Source organism: Epinephelus fuscoguttatus, linkage group LG9 (genome assembly GCF_011397635.1).
Source record: "Epinephelus fuscoguttatus linkage group LG9, E.fuscoguttatus.final_Chr_v1".
In the NCBI taxonomy this organism is placed as follows: domain Eukaryota; kingdom Metazoa; phylum Chordata; class Actinopteri; order Perciformes; family Serranidae; genus Epinephelus; species Epinephelus fuscoguttatus.
In genome coordinates this window covers 19,241,011-19,258,389 of record NC_064760.1, presented here as the reverse complement: position 1 = coordinate 19,258,389, position 17,379 = coordinate 19,241,011, and the positions used below count along the sequence as shown (strand labels likewise).

The following is a 17,379-nucleotide window of genomic DNA, read 5'->3' as shown; positions in this document are numbered from 1 at the left end:
ATATAGCTACAAGTAAGTGATAACTGGTTGAATTAGACAGCTTAAAGTAATTATATGGTAAGTAGCATTAGCTAACTAAAAGACTCAGCTCCTGCCACTCCAAGTAGTAGTGCAAGGCAAACTTGATTAAACTGACCTAATCATTAACTACTATTCAATTATATAAAAATACAGTAATTTTACTGGAGCCTTAGAATTTCTACCCTTTGAATAACAGCATTCAACCTGAATAATCCACAAATATTGACTTTTATATAATTAACAGCGTTAAAATCATCTGATATGAACACATCTGGAGCATGACGGGTGCTGCTGATGAAAGGGTGCTTGATCTGATAGGGCTGTGGTTTGAACCTTGCGTAATCAGAAAAACAGATGTTCCCTTCTGCGTCCTTAACACAGTGTTACAAACACATAAGAATCCTAATTTTCTGCTGAAAATCATGTCACTCGCTGGAGCTTTATGTGTTAAGGAGCAGTCATAAATTGCACAACACAGTCTTCTGCTCTTTAAAGTCCATTTAATACAGTCCAGTAAATGACAAGTTTATTGTGGTTCCCCTGTTCAGCTGGCCGCACATAATCCAGTTCAGACTTAGCACATGAATTTCAAAAACATATTGCCATTAAGTGATTGACTGGAGGGAGGGGCTGTTAAGCATGAAGGAATAATGTTAGATTAAAGTTTTGATCTCATGTGAGGACGGAATTGTGTAATTTCACTTTCACTTTTATATTATGAGGCTACAAAACTGAAAATGGTTTGCACCATATTTAACTTATAAACATGATCACATATGCAAGAGGTGCTTTATTGGGATCTGTATGAAATTTAGTAAACACCATCAACCAAATATGTAGGTGGCGCAGTCAAATCCACATTCTCTGTTCACAGGAAAGCAGATCAGAAAGGTAAGGCCCCTCCTGACAGTAACCTAATGGTTGACAGACATCACATTTACTGTGCCAAGTAGTGGCCAATCAGAAGGTCACAAATGATCAAATAGAAAATGGACAAGGGGGTACAGTGGTCAGCTGCCCTCCCAGCGGCCAATGGTCAAATGCAGGTTACTGTATGATACATATAATGCATTATTATGTAGCTTACAGCCTTTTTAGTGCAAAATGTGTCATTTTGTTTTCTACTGCACAGATAGTAACCCTTCAGTGTAGGCAGCATTCTCAGCTGATCACCGTAGCGATGCCACATGAAACTGCCGTGACATCATTTTCAATGTGACTCTCGCTGAATCCTTTGATCAGCAACAAAGTCTGCACTTTTGTGGGCTTACATTTTTGCAAATGTGAGTCGAATGAATTTAAAAAATTGCGGTTGCTGTTAACGTTAGCTTGGCTTTTTAGAAATACCAGGTTCGCGTTGAATGTTCCGTGTCGCCCAAGTTACAATCCGAGTGACAATTCTCTCTGATCAGTTGTCTGCAGTGTTTAAATCCACCTTCTTGTATCAGCTCAGCTCATGTAAACCTTCATGAAGGTGATACCAAAACAAATACCAGGTGCTATCCACAACTTTTGCTAATAGAAAACCAAAAAAGAGAAACTTGATCAGCATGCTGCATGGTTTTCGATATACTGAAGAACTCTTGTGACGCATTAAAACTGAGAAAAGCTTTAAAACAAATTTCTAGTGGGCTCTTTTCACCTCTGAAGTATTTTGGAGTTGGCAGTGAATGGTTGTCTTCCAACACTACCAAGTATCAAATTCTCTAAAGGCGAGGTAAGTGCACATTCCCATTTCTGTGGTGTGACAGTATGTTTGAAAAGAACTGCTAATATTGCATCAGTAAACTGTTGCACACTTGCAGGCCTCTAAATAAACAGAATACAGACCGATACACTCTGTTTTATTAAGTACATGAAGCGGTCGCATTATATTTGGTTGCTTGTGGTTAATAAATGAACAGTGATGATGAACAGTGTATTGCAGGCCCACATGATTTGATTAAATGAGTCTGATGTTCAAGTGGAAAAATCCAGTTTGTTGGTTCAAAGGGATCAAAGCTGGTCTTAAATCCAATTTAAAAATTATATCTTTACTATCTTTGGACTAAGATTAGAATTTAGGGTTTCTTTGTTTTGGGTATTACAATGTACATTACAACTTTGTACCCTCACGTACCACATGTAGATTAATGCTGTGTGTGAGGGCAGACAAATAACCACACACACACACACACACACACACACACACACACATTAAGCAGAAGCTATAGTGTCTTTCTAATCTCTGCTCAAAAACAGGCCAGAGATCATTCGGTTAATGGGCTACAGAAGTCAGCCAAAGATCAATTTCATTAACATTTTGGCATAGCTGAAGGAAAGTTATGAGGCAATATTAAATCATGCAAGTGATACGAAGTCAGGGGTTCCTACCATCCAAAGACCATTAGCAGATCAGTGACATGAAACCACAAACAACATCATATTTTTAACCGCTGCATGTGGACTCTTCAGTACACTTCTGAGAAAGGTTTAAAGGGACAGTTCACCCCAAAATTAAAAACAGATATTTTTCCTCTCACCTGTAGTGCTGTTTATCAGTCTAGATTGTTTGGGTGTGAGTTGCCGAGTGTCGGAGATATTGGCCATAGAGATGTCTGCCTTCGATCCAATATAATGGAACTAGATGGCACTTGGCCTGCTGTCACTGCCCAGAGGAAAGCCTGCATTTATTCAGGGACAAGAGACTCACTCTCGTAAAAGTGCAATCCAAACAATAATGGCGTCCTCCTCAGCTGAGCTGTAACATTAAGGCCCAGACACACCAAACTTACATCTAAGAACGAGCAATAATCAAAGCCAACTGTTGGGTCACCTTACGTCGCCTGTATCTCAGCCAAAAAGTTGCACTTGAACAACCCCTAGAAACTACAGCCGACAGACAACCAGCACTGTTCTGTGCCATCGTGAGAGGAAATAACTCCGGGAGACTGACAGGACGGATTCAAGATGCTAGTTAGCCACTTAGCACATTAACAACACTACTTAATGTTAAAGGAACAAAGGATATTTACTGTGTGCTAGCAGACAATGACGCAAACGGTTACTAACCATTTCTGCTTAAGAGCTCAATGGCTAAAAATACGACCTTACCCTTTCTAACAAGTTTGTTTTTATCTCACTCCCTCTTGACTTTAGCCTTTTGTTTATGTTCCTCAGTTCCATTTCTCCTCTCATGCACTGAGCTGAACTGCCGATCAGAGTGATGACGATGATTCAACATGCTGAATCAGCTGAATAAAAGCCGACAAGGGCCAACATGGCCTGACAAGGACCAGTGGTGCAGAACATCACAAAAACTAGAGCAACAGATGCTCACCAAAGGCATCTGCTTAGTGTGTCTGGGCCTTAAGCTAGCTCTAAGGTGCTAGGTGAGCTAGCAGTAGATGCATGCTTTCTTCTGCACGGTAATACAGTAGGCGGTTGAAGTTCGGTAGAAAGAAAACAGTTCCTATACAAAACTGCTCACAACAAGGTCTGTGGATTATCTTGCGTAACCAGATTATGATTTCTGGAAAGAGACGTTGCTGTGCCATTTAGTTCCATCATAGTGAAGAGAAGGCAAACACCTCTACGGCTGGTATCTCCAACACTCGGCAACTCACATCAAAACAATCTAGACTGATAATTAGCAGTACAGGTAAGAGGGAAATTTTTCATTTTGGGGTGAACTGTCTCTTTACATCTAAACAAAATGCAGCTTTTCTCCCTTTGAGTCATTTGTATTTTGTGTCCTACATTAAAAATATTCTAAATAACCCGTGACAGCAAACACTTATCATGAAAGGACTAGCTGACTTCATAAGAGCAGTCCACTAATGAGCAAATGGTAATCAGTGCTCTTTTGACTCTGTCTCATTTCCTCTGCTCCCCTCTACCCGTGTGTCACCTCACTCAAACTTTTATCCCCACCTGACACTCACTCACCAGGTTGAAGTCATAGCTGCCATGACTCATGCTAACATTTTCTCTATGTAGGAGTGCAAGGGACACAGGTAGTGATACCTCATGTTTGGATGCCGGGTAACCTTTTTGCGCAGCCGAGGAGGCAAAGCATCACACACAGCAGCATGTGTGACACCAGATACAACGTAAACATTAAGAATATCTTTTTCCGATCTATAATGTGAAGAAGCAAAATTACCTCCCACGCATCCTGCCTGCTGTCCTCGTTCACAACAGTTTGTTCTGTGTTCAGTTGCAAGGTCACCTCGTAACACTCTTGAATATCTGTGAGAAAAAAAAAAAATAATAATGAGCCTTTTCTTTCTTTACTTGGATCATAATAAACAGATGTTAGTACTTTCTCTTTTACCCTGTATCCTTTATTTGTTGTTGGTAACTTCTCAGCCTTCTCAAGAACACTGCTTTGGTTGTGTAAAAGGATCCAGCGATCTATCATGGGCACACTGGGAGATGTTTTCCTCAGTGGTGCACTGGGTGAAAACGTGGGGGTGGAAGTCGTCTGTTTACACGGAAGTTATGTCTCCACATTTGCAAATGTTCTTCTTATCTTGTTGCTGAACTAGATGACTCAGGTACCAACTGACTAAATCATCATCTCAGTGTCTCAGAGGCCTAGAATATGATATTTCATACTACCTGAACAACATGTATCATTTCTCTACTTTGTTTAGTTCAGCATCATTTTAGATTAATTATACTGTAGGTCATTTCCAAACTTGCTGCTTTGAAGCTTCATTTTAGGGTGAGGGTACATGAGCTCCTCTATATGTTGAACAAATGAAGACACTGCCCCCTAGTTGAGTAGTGGCCAATTCATACCCTGTTTCATGCTTTGATTTGAGTGCTGTAGAGAGGGAAGTTGGTTTTATGAAAGCTATGTCCTGTACATTTGTGTATTTGTGTTGTGTATATGTATTTTGTATTTTGAGGTGAACTGTCCCTTTAAGGCAGACATCTGTAAAAGACTGAAAAAGGAAAAAAAAGGCAAATTTTGAAAATACAGCCCTCTCCTGCAACTCTCCCCTCTCTCTGTTCTAAGACCCTCCCAACAGATGACCACAGGCACATGCACATACTTCATACAGTAAACCAGTGTTTCCTATACACTGATTGATTTAATCCTATTCCATTGTGTTCACTCAGCCCCCCCTTACCCCTCTCTTTTTGTTTATCAGACCACAAATGAGACTAGAATTAGCTAACTAGCCACAGTCTCTCCGCCTCGCTCCCCACCACTGTGTACTGATAAGCCGGGAGGAGAGTAGGCAGCAGCTCGGTAGACGGATCTTTAGTTGGTAGCTGTAGCGACTGAAATCTGGCCAGTGCAATCCCCCCTGCTATGTCACAGCAAGCTGGTGGCCAACAGCAGTGCCAGGTTTAACTTGTGTAACGGCAGCAACAGAAAGTTTGCGGAACCGGCTGCTAGTTGGGGCTGTTAGGTCCCCCGGAGCTGGGGCTTGCACTGGCTGGATTCAGGTTGTTGCAGCTGCTGACTAAGGGTCCGTCCCTGGAGCTGCAGCCCACTCTCCTACCTGTGAGACTGTCCGTAGCGGCAGGAAGTGAGGCAGAGGACACACTGTGATTAGCTACATAAAAAAGAACATGAAGCCACAGTAGGTGGTTAGCAGAAGGCTAAACTATTAGCAACATTTTCTCTCCATCTCTGAAACGCTTTGCTAATATTGACACAAGTTTAATTTTGTTTATTGTCAGACTCTCTCAGACTCTCTTTTCGATAAGTCTGTCTTCCCTGTTTGAGTTGCTCTGCAGTGTAGGCAGTTGTTGTTAATGCTGGAATAGTAACTTTCTGTGCCGGATTCTCCGCTACTGAATCAAGCTTTCACTGCAAGCACATCTGCACTTGCTGAAATGACCTATGATTGGCCAAAGTCTCAAGCAGGAGCTGGATTTTCTAAAGCCCCAAAACAGAGCTAAGAGGAAGTGCAGAAGTCTGGTTTTCTGTCAGACCACTTGAGTTGATGAAACTGCCTACCCCAGCTTTAATGTGAGGAATGTGACAACCATATACATAATTAATAATATGCTATATGTTTAATTTAGGGGCATAAAAGCGGAAAAAATATCAACAGGAAAATATAAGAGTCTCCAGTCAAGCAGCTCTGTGAGGCTGTACTTAGGCACAGAGGTGCTATGAGCTAAATCCTAACATCAGCATGGTAACACACTCACAGAGATGATGCTAACATGCTGGTGTTTATTTAGTAGGTGTAATGTTTACCATGGTTACCATCTTAGTTTAGCGTGTTAACATGCTAACTCTCAAGCACCACAAAACACTATGAGAGTAACATGATTAGCATTGACATCTCAGCATGTTCCTCAAGTTTTCCTTTTCTTTTCACACTCAACTCCTCTGCTCTCCCTCCTTCCTCGTCTCGTCTCCTCTCATCACCTCTTGGCTCATTACACGCCCCATGTCCTGTGGTCACCTATTGAGTGGCAGCCATTTGATGAGAATGCACTGGGACAATTCTGCTGATGTCACACGCAGGCCTGGTTCCTGCACTGTTGACATAAAGAGGTTGCTGGAGAGTTCATCAACTTCACAAAGTTCAACGTCAGGACAAGACGTTCTACGAGACACACTGGAGTGGGACGTCTAAGGAAACTTGATACACTTAAAATATGTCTTTATCTCTTAACAATGTCAATCTTTTGTTGAAGCAGACTCAAAGAAAGTTCTCCACTCCATGTGTGTGTTAGTGTGTGTGTGTATGTGTGTGTGTGTGTGTGTGTGTGAGACAGAGAGATAAGAGTCAGTATATCCCTATGTAAGATACTGTGAGAACAAAAGTGTAAGAATGGAGCATGTGACTCATCACTGTGTCTGAATGTGGAGGAGTGAAGCCATGTGTGGGCAGAGGAGTTTGTTGCCGAGCTGACTAAAGAGCAATCTCACTTACACAAACTCTTATATACATGCACACACACTCTGTGGAGCCTACCTGCATATACACATCTACATACTGCCACAGACACACACACAAGTACACACAATAACACCAGAACATGCTTTAGATGCAGTGTAAGAGTTTAAATTGCTATACATCTACACACGAGTATGCTGCCTTTCTACAAACCCAGCATTAAGTGTTGGTTGCAATGTTTGTCCTTAAACCTGCATAAATAGTTTTGTTTTTGCCAATTTAACAACAAAATTAGAAAGCTAATATACAGCCATATCAACATTAGCATTCATTTGTGTTTCTGGCCACCTGACAAATGTTAGTCTCATATTCACTCTTCTTTTAGGTCTGGTTTGAGAAAGTATTCGGCTCTCTTGCTGCTTAATGCTCCACTATGTTCACCAGGTTGTCGCAAACTTTGTCTGTCTGTAATTTGGTGCTGGGAAGGTAGTTCATAGTGCGTTTATCACAGCTAGCTAGCTGCCATAGCTGGAAACGAGGTTAATTAGAGCATTAGCTGCAGTTACATGTACAGTATTCCTTTAATCTGATTGAAACATATTAGTTAGAGACTCCAGCTGAATTGTTCATATGCGTGATCTGATATTACATGCCCTGAAGCATTTAATCAGAACATTTTGGCTTGCACAAAGTGGTTTCACCCACTGTGAAGCATCTAATCTGCAGGAAATATAACAGAAGAAGATTCAGTTTTTTTCCCAACCTTATTGACAAACTTGTATTCATTCAATACTTAAAGTATAAAAGAGGAAGAAGTGTCTCTGTCTGTTAATATAATTTCATGCTGAGAAATGTAAGTGTAACCCAGATTATTTTCTGCAGCTACTAATTACAGATGTCACCTAAGCAGCTCGCATGCAGATTTATCAGCAGAGGTTCCAATTTACCAGTATTACCTAAACGTCTCATAGGCAGGCTACTGCTACTGGTAGCGATAGATGATTATGTCCAGCAACTCCACATTGCAGCATGTAACAATGCTACATAAAGCTACTGTTTCACAATCAAACTCACATAAGAACGTAGCACTAGCAGAGCGCTATGTGTGTTTTAAATGTATTAACAATTCTCTTTTAAAATCAGTAGGGGAAGGCACATAGAAACAGCTGTTGTAGCTTGTCCTGTGCAGTGTACACACTCCACAACGTCACCTACTGTTACCCCAACATGGGGCAAATATGCACAGAAAGAAATTATTTATTGCAACTAGATATAAACAATTGGATGAGGCGTTTACATGGATATTAGGCGCTGGTATTTTCCTATTAAAAGGATTTTGAAATGTTTAAATACGACCACTCTAAACTTGATTGAAAATTAATTTCAATCAGGCCGGATCGCGCCAGTCTTTTCTGATTAATGTGGTTTCTCATACATTTAGTTTTTTGACCCACTGTTTACATTAAACGCTGGTTAGTTCAGCTTTACATAAATCTGGAAAATGTTGCATCTGTTATGTCTTGCAGGATTTGCTCTTCAGCTGGATCCCAGACACCTGGCTTGCTTTCACACAACTAACACTTCTAATTGCATCGTTTGCATCTATTCCTGGCTAGGTAACAAAAACACAGAAACGTGCTCAATCAGGTCTTGACATGTTTGAGATCAAGATTCGCAGTCACACAAAGTACAGAGAGTTTTTGTTTTACAACAGTGACTTTCCAAAAAAAAATCTGCAAACTGTTCCAACCCTCACAGACCACATAAATTCCTGGCCACGGAACAAAATACATAATCCAAGCCAGAAGTCTCTTTCACAGGACTTATTCCCAGATCTCTTTTTGATGCTGGGACTATTTTAGGACGGCCTAGTCGGAGCTCTGAGCCTTTTTGTCACAGTCATAGGGGGTTTCCTGCACTTTCTCCCTGTCCTACAAAGACTGCATGCACGGTCAGCATGTTTATGTGTGTTATAGGCTGCCCCTATTTGTCATGTACCTATTCAATTGGACTGAAGTCATCTCTGTATTGCCTGCCTGGGTGAATCATACAAAAAAAAGAATGCGCCCCTGGTTCTTTACATGATGAGCAAGCCGCGGCTCACTAGAATAACACATTCATGGAAAACTAGGTCACAATTTCAAGGCAGGGCAAACAATTCACCCCCTTGTCACTGCCTCGATAAAATACTCCCCAGGCATTTAGGGTCTTCTGCAATTTAACGTGTGACTGTCTGTATGTGTGCCCCAACTCCCCACAGCCCCCCATGCCTCCCACTGCATGTTTGTATGTTGGAACAAAAGGGTGGACGCACAGTTAAGGCAACCTTTGTTCGTGACTGTGCAACCATGCAGACATCCAATCAAGTGGCCAGGACTGAACCCAACTTCCCACACTGCATCAAACACCTCTTTACTTCCCACAGTGTATCAAAGCTAGAGAGATCTCTTAAAGACAAATACTGTAATGTTGGCAGATTGCTGTCTTCAGATTGTAAAAACGGCAGCAAAACTTTTCTTGTTTTGCACAAAAAAAGTTTACAACATCGTCAGCTCTACACAGAAAGCTCTCCACAAAAATGGAACTGGTTCACATGGCCCTGAGCATGTGAAGGCAAACACAACAGGACAGGATAAGAGGATGAGTAATGTTTATACAGCACTGTATTCCTATTAGTGCTGTGAACCGACTGCTCCTCCACTCTGCCTTTCCTGATGAGAACCACATGTTGAACCAAGCCGTGCACCTGAGACACGGCCACCACAGTCCTCTTCTTCCTCGACCCTCACACTCTGATACACAGAGCCAGGAGAGTTGCAGCAGAGACTTGGCATGACGGCCAAGAGCAGTTTATTTTCCTGTCTGCCTCGGGCTCGGTCCTGATTGAACATTCTTTGTGAGGAATGTTTGGAATCCTGATTTGGAAAGCGACTCTCTGAGTCTCCCTCACTTAGATAAACAACAAGGTACATTACATGTGATATCAATAGTTATTGAACTATAATTGTGCCTGGCACCATGCTATTTAAACCATTCATATATTCTACAGAGGTACATGAATCTCTAATGCAGCTTAGAGATCAATCATGTCAATCACTGCTCGTGAACTCAAATGTTTTCAGACACATATTTTAGTGTACTGTTTAGCTGTAAAATGAGAGACTTGGCTCTGGCCTGTCGGCAATGCTTCATTTCAGCTCGACTGTTTTTCTCATGGTGACCAGGTCAGAAGACTTCAATTTTTTTTTTTTCTGTCGTTTTTGCCTTTAATGGACAGGACAGGACACCCGGGCCGCTGCGGCAACAGCCTTATAGATGGGGCGCCTGCTCTAGCCACCGACGCTCCAAACTTCAACATTTTACAGCTAAACAGTACACTAAAATATGTTTCTGACATTTTAAGCAAGAAAAAGGTAATACAGTGACAGAGTCTTGATTGATCAATGCTGCCAAGTAGATTCAAACAAACGCCATTAGAGACAGTGGGAGGAAGAGGCACGTGATCTGTCTCATGTCAGACTGTGTGGATGTAGCGATAATTTTAGCAACTATGACGAAAAAGTATTCTCATAAAAGTTACCAACTGCACCTGAGGTAGAAAGTAACCAGTGCCCTGCTCAAGGACACTTCAGCATGGTTTATTCATATCTCAGTGGGGATGACACCTAGAAGGTGGCGATAATACTGATTAAACTGGTGCAAATGGTGAGCATAAAGGTCTTGTGTTGATGCAAAAAGACACTCCTTTGTTAAACTGCTACATTTAGCTGACTAATAGGAAGTTTGACCGGCCAGTATATAACTGACCTATAACAAGACTGAAGGTCCCTCAAGAAAGGATTCTTAAATGGCAGCATTTCAAGGATGCTACGTAACTGAATCCTGTCGAAGAACTGTTCCGACTTCTAGGATTCAATGAATTCTACCAGGGGCTGACTTCTTCATTCAGAGAAATTTCAAGGATGCCTGTGTGGATCATCAGTGCTCTTAAAGCAACCACAATCCTATGCGCATGATGCATTGGTCATGGCCCCTGACTTGGATACAAGGAAAATAGGCTATTTAACTTTTAGTTATTTCATCTACAATCCACCAAAAAATGTTTCTGAATAAATCTGAGGTGAGACATGGACAATCCAGCTGCTGAATCCTCAGTTATACTAGATCTTCAATGCCAAATTTAAAGTTTGTTATGACTGCTCGTTTGCTGCAGTGCTTGTTTTTTAAAAATGGCACAGATCTAGAGCAAAGTGATGGCATTGCCGATGGTGCAATATGCATTTTAGCGTATGCATCTTCAGTGTCCTTGTAAACTGGTTATCACGGTAAATGTGTTCCAGCAAAGTAAAACAAGTTGCCAGTATAAATTCCTCCTGAAGTAGACCAACTAAAGCTGTCATTGCACAGGCTAAGTTTGGTAGCTGTCTTAATGTTACTGCCCTCAAACAAAACATTTCTTCCACTGATTTAGAAAATGTAGTGCAGAATTGAAGGTGGGACCTTTCCCATGACGCACACCTGCACAATTGCTAGACTTTTCCATTTTGTGTTCTCCAAATCCTAGGAAGGAGTCTTGTCTAGCCTCTGTAGGACCTGACTTGGAGGGACCCTTCCTACCAAGGAAGCATCCTTGACTTTGAGAGTCTACAGCCATGCTAGCTGCTTTGTGAGGTTGTACTAAGGCACAGCTGTACTTTGAGCTAAACGCTAACATCACTGTGCTAATATTCTCACAAAGACATGCTAATGTCTTTTAGCAGTGTTTAGCAGGTCCATGTATAGTGTCTATCATGTTCACCATCTTAGTTTTACATGCTAACATCTGCTAATTAGCATTTAACACAAAGTACAGCTAAGGCTGATGGGATTGTCATAGTTTACTGGAGTACTGGACAAATTTGAAGCTTGACATGATGGTGGTGTGAAAAGTCAGAGAATCAACCATGTTTTTCCCATTTATCCTCAAAGTGACTGTTAATGTCTGTGCTGAATTTCATGGCAATCCATCACATTATTGATGAGACATTTCGCAAAAAAAACAAAACTGTCAAACTGCCTGTGGTGCCGGAGTTAAAATCAAAGGATCACTACAGTTGGTAGTCCTCCACTAGGGACCATTTATGTCTTAAAGTTTTGTGCCAATCACTTCAATAGTTGTTGAGATATTTCAGTCTGGACCAAAGTAGTGGAACAACCAACCTTGCCGTCCCTAGAGCAAAACTGCAAGCATGGCTAAAAAAAAATTCTTGGACACTTAAAAGGAGGAATAGAAATAAATGTAAGAGCTACACTCACTTTGCGGACTCCTGAGCCCTTGGGCCCCTGGGCCTGGTAGGCCCGTTTGTAATCCACCCATACAAATATGGTTTATCTACGATGACATTTAGTATACGGGAAACAATCACCAATTTAAACCCAAAACAATTTTATCTACAAATGTTCTTGATTTGGGGTATCAGCATGGGACGCAATGAGTAGGAAGACCCACCTTCAGATTTAAGACTGTGATCACAACCATCTGTCCTGCATTAGTGTTTTTGATCAACACAATAGCTACAGTACGTCCTAAACCTCTCCTTCAACGGACAAGGGCCTACATTTACCAGTAACAGATTGACCACCTCTTGGCTACTTAAAGGGTTGAAGGCAATGATGCATTGGGCAGTTGCAAATCATAAATTCCCCAAAGTTGCATGCAAAAAGTCACAAAAATTATAAATATTAGTCATAAACTAGTTCAATCATACCTAAGTTTGGAGCCCTCTGGGAGGGTGGATGGACAAGGGGTTGTCAGTGACACAAATTAAAAGTATATATATATCCATTTTTTTTATATTTATCTGTAACATTAATGGATTAACGTGTCCAGGCTTCTAACAAGAACACGAGATGGTATTTTGGTCTGGCTTCAGTTATTTTAGAGGCTTTTTTGGACCATTTCATTCAACCTATTTAGCCAATGACCACCTACAGCACAACACCATTCATTATTATTTACAAGTTGATGAAGAGGGTCTTAACACTGGATACCAAAAGCCATAAAAGCTGCACCAGTTGTGTCCTAGTGGGCTGCATATCTCTGCTGCATTTGAAGAAGCCTTTGAATGGGACTTGTTAAGACATACATGTGGTTATGAATTATGGACTGTGAATGATGGAATACACTGCTGACATCACTGTGTTGGAGAACAAGCAGAAACAGTAACAAATCCTTTCTTCATGCATGAAAGCTGCTCTATATCATTCAGATTTATTATCTGGTGTATTGCTGAGCGTATCAGACATAGAAAAAGATATATGATAAAAGCGCGTTCAATATTGCTTCAGACGCATCACTGGCAAAACCATGATACTGTATTTCTTCAACTGCTGCCTGAGCATCCCCTCCCCCTCGGCTACCCAGCAGTGGGTCAGCAGTAGCAAAAGCAGACCCAAGGGCAAGCATCATTATAACATGGCTGTGGTAATTAGAAGGACCACTCAACCGTTGATTAAACTGAAGTAATTTGCTTTATCTGCTGGAAAAGGAACTGAGATTCATATTGGCTTCCTTGAGCTCTTTTCAAAAACACCATATTTGCCATGAAGGTGTAGCTCATCATTAATAGTGACTCTTCAGATGAGTTTCAGTCGGAGCTACGCACACTTCAGGATGCTTTCAGGAGCAGAGATATCAGTTTAGTCAGCAGCAGTTTTAGTAGAGTACTATCACTTTCTGGTAATGGTGAATCAACTGTTTCCATGTTGACATAAGTTCATGAAGTACATGGTACAAAAGAGGCCATTTTGGCAAAGTCAAGGGAAGAATCGTGCTTTCACAGTGTGACAAGTCTGACCTTATAATAGCTGAGTCTATAGATAGACTGTGTTGTGGCTGGCTTTATTGGGATTTCTTTACAATGTGTGTATGTTGGGGTGTTGGGGGGGGGGGGCATACAGCAACCTCTGTGAGGCAAGCTGAAAGGCCTCTTTCATAAAACTTAATTGGAAGACATTTAGACCCAGTTAACTTGCCATACAAATTAATACAACCTGACCAAGTCTACATCCTGCGTCGGCAGCAAACCACATGACAGCATAAATCAAAGGTAGCACTTAATGACTGAGACAACTGATTGCAGCAAACCATGAAATATCAAGCTTCAAACCGTCTCCTTTACTCGTAAAGAAGGGGGTGTGAACAGGAAGTCCACCCTGAGAAAACTATGGTGTAATTCAAGCTATAGCGGAGAGTTTTGAAAGACACTCTTCTGCAAAAACGAGCAGGTTTACTGTGTTTTTCTTACCCAGAAGGGCATGGAACAGCTGGCTGCCTAAGATGGAGGAGACTTTGCCCACACTGGTCTTCAGGGCCTGCTCCTCTGGGCTGGTTAGGTTGGCCTGGTAGTGCCTTAGCAGCCCCACTGCTCGCTCTGTATCTGCCTCACAAAGGAAATACATGTCTCAGGACAACTGCAGCAAAGAAAATACATACATACTGCTACGCTTCTATTTTGCACAACAGCTTTCTCCTATTTGCACCCTGGTAATGGAATAACCCTCAGAACACACTACAGCTTCATGATTCTGCCTCCCTGGGAGAGTTCAAAGCTCTGATTTAAAGAAAATATGAAACCAAAGAGTGCAATTGCTTTTCTGAACTCGATTTTTTGCTCTGTTTTGATTGTCTGTTGTCTGTTTTTGACATGCTGTATTTTATAATTTCTGTAACCTTGTAATGGCACACAGTCTTGGCCAGGTCTCCCTCCAAAATCAGATTTTAATCTCAAGGGACTTCCTGGTTAAACAGGTTAAAGAAAAATTAATAAAGCATATCTTGGCAGTCATTGTTGACAGGGTTAATAATATTCTTATGAACTTGGGTTACAATTAATATTTATCGCATTGCTCTTGAAAGGCAGTTGATCCATGGGAAGGATGTGAAAATGAAAACAAAAGGAAAAGGTTGAAGCCTTGAGCTTCGGTTACTGACTGTGAGAACATTTATGTGAAATAATCTTTGTTTCTCAGGATGTATGTAACCGAAATAAAAATGATTCATCCGATATATGACGAGATACCCTTTCAAATGTGTTAGGGCTGCAACTATCTTATTATCAATTACTCTATAATTTTCCTGATTAATGGTTTGCTTCATAAAATGTCAGCAAATAGTGAAAAATTACAGTAACAAGTTCCCACAGGCCTTGGTGCCATCGTTAAATATATAGTTTGGTCCAGCCAACAATCCAAAACCAAAGAATGTTGAGAATGAGTGCCATTTTTGCTTCAAAAAAATAGGCCGTTAATCTATTTCTGTCAGCTTTAAAATCTAAAGCGAATAACTAAACAATAATCTGATGCAGAACTCCTACAGACTTGTCACTGAAGATAAAGTACCATCATACATGAAGCTATAACTTCATGTGTGACTATCACAGATACACGTGCACATATATGATTTTAAAGCATATATGATATAATGAGGATGATTTCTATGTGACTTATAGGCAAATGCAGCACTGCTGTTTGTTACATTCCCCTGCAGAGCACATTAAAGGTATTTTTCTCTTTGCAACACGACTGTACAGCTGGTTGTTGAACCCGGTGGGTGGTGAGGAACACAGCACAGAGATGATCACCGAGGTAAATCTACAACTTCACAGTTTCCTACCTGATCCTGAACATTTTGATCGAGAAAAGCCTCAAAACAGTCAACTGCTGCCCGGAAGTTGCACAATTTCCAGTTACTGTATTTTCTTTTTTACCTTTTTTTCCATTCCTTAAGGGCAAAAAAAGAAACTTGTTTCTCTTGGGATTAAAGCTGAGGTTAATGGGCCAGTGGAAAGCCGTGCGGAAACTTTCCTCAACTACAAAGCTGGCATTAACCTAAAACTTTAACTTTAACCGAGATTTACTACAAAAACTCTGACACGTGAAGGAGACGTTACCTTACGCTAACGGTACTTACCATATTTATGCACCATGGTGTTGCCAACTCCATAAAAGTCGTTTAAAATACACTTTTGTGTTTTTTCTCTCTGAAGAAAATAATTGCAGTAATAGACCCGGGTAATTATACAACCAAAAGTGTCGCTCCTCCTTCACAAACAAGCAACATGTAGAGTTTTAAATCCAGTCGCTGGACACTCCCCGTCTGTCTGAGTGTTACTGCAGTGCTCCACACCCACACACAGGGGTTAAGATGTGACAGGAGGAGACTGTTTACTTCATGTCAACTTTCCAGAAGTTTTGGGGCAAAACGGCACCACGGAGCGTGACATGTTTCTCCTCCCCTCACAAACATGCCTCGCCTCCATGAAAAACGGCCCCGTGGCTCTCAGCCTCACCGGGACACTGTAACATCTATATTAACACACTCAAACGATGCTAGCTGCTGTTAGCTTACATTATCGGTTGCATGACATCATCATTGGTGATCAATCAGTTGATGAAACCTCTTTTACTGTGTTTGATTTTTCTCTGATCTCCCTTCAGTCGCCTCTTTTCCAAATGTTTGCATTGTGTGCCACCTAGTGGTTGCTAACGGCTAAAGGAGAGCTAGCCTGCAGTGTATGGGAAAATTAAAGTTGTATGGAGCTATCTGTGGCTTCACAGGGAGCCTGAGCGAAGTCTGATAAAATGCCTCAAGTGAATCAGCGCTGGCTGGAGACTGAAGGCATCCATGGCTGAAGACGACAGGTCTGAAAATTAAAAATAATAATAGTGTTGAGTTAGAAAGAAGTAAGCTTACCGAACCTCGGCACCGCCTTATCTCTGCTTTCCATACGAGGCTACATTAGCTGCTGCTAGCTTAACCGAACCGAATCTCCGACCCAACTGTCGGCGGTCGAGTTGCATCATGGGTAATGTAGGACTCAGGTTTTTACCAGCTTGACCAAAGAAAATATAAAAGACATGGATGTAAAATAAATATATAAATGTGATATTTCCCTTGATTTTGACACGGGAGAAGAATGTGTTGAAATTGTCTATTATGAGTCTGACAATGATAAAAGAGTGAAATGCAAAGTCAGTACACTTTAATGTAATTTAACATGTCAGTGGTGGGAAAAGTAGGTCTATTCCAATCATTTACTTAAGTAAAAGTAGCAATAAAATGTAAAAAATACCGCATTACAAGTAAAAGTCCTGTATTTGAAAAACAGTGCAAGTTTTACTCATGAAGTGTGCTAAAATAAAAAAGTGAAACGTAGTAGTACTCAGGCAAGATGGGCTCTGTCACTGTTACGTTAGTTATTATTACAGGGCTGAATCAATGATAAAAGCTACAACTGTACACAGTGCAAGTTAAAAGGTACAAACAATTGACATCCCATAAAAACCCAGAAAAATATCTCAATGACATCAGCAATGAACAAAAGACATATTAAACATATTTAATACAGATCATATGAGCACTACGTTTTTGTAGTCGTACATATAACCCCTTTATGCAATTTCCTACTGTGCAATATTTTACCACTTACTGTACTGTATTTATATATTGTCCAGTGTGTATTAT

The 17,379-nt window shown here is 41.0% G+C and overlaps 1 protein-coding gene across 10 annotated transcripts in view; it reads right to left on the bottom strand.

The window, feature by feature from the left end:
* The window catches only part of dlg3 (discs, large homolog 3 (Drosophila)), a 106,170-nt gene extending 89,461 nt beyond the window's left edge, over window positions 1–16,709 (bottom strand). The window contains exons 1-3 of one of the 10 annotated variants that reach the window (XM_049585067.1): window positions 16,609–16,709; window positions 14,162–14,293; window positions 4,166–4,251 (exon numbers count right to left, since the gene is read on the bottom strand). In XM_049585067.1, the coding sequence (XP_049441024.1) occupies window positions 4,166–4,251; window positions 14,162–14,293; window positions 16,609–16,642 (252 nt within the window). In that variant the 5' untranslated portion in view covers window positions 16,643–16,709. Of the gene's footprint in view, window positions 1–4,165; window positions 4,252–14,161; window positions 14,298–15,622; window positions 15,650–15,825; window positions 16,132–16,608 lie in introns of those variants that run through there. The other 9 variants (XM_049585074.1, XM_049585073.1, XM_049585066.1 and 6 more) reach the window with 9 other exon arrangements.
* Between the last annotated feature and the right edge of the window lie 670 nt (window positions 16,710–17,379).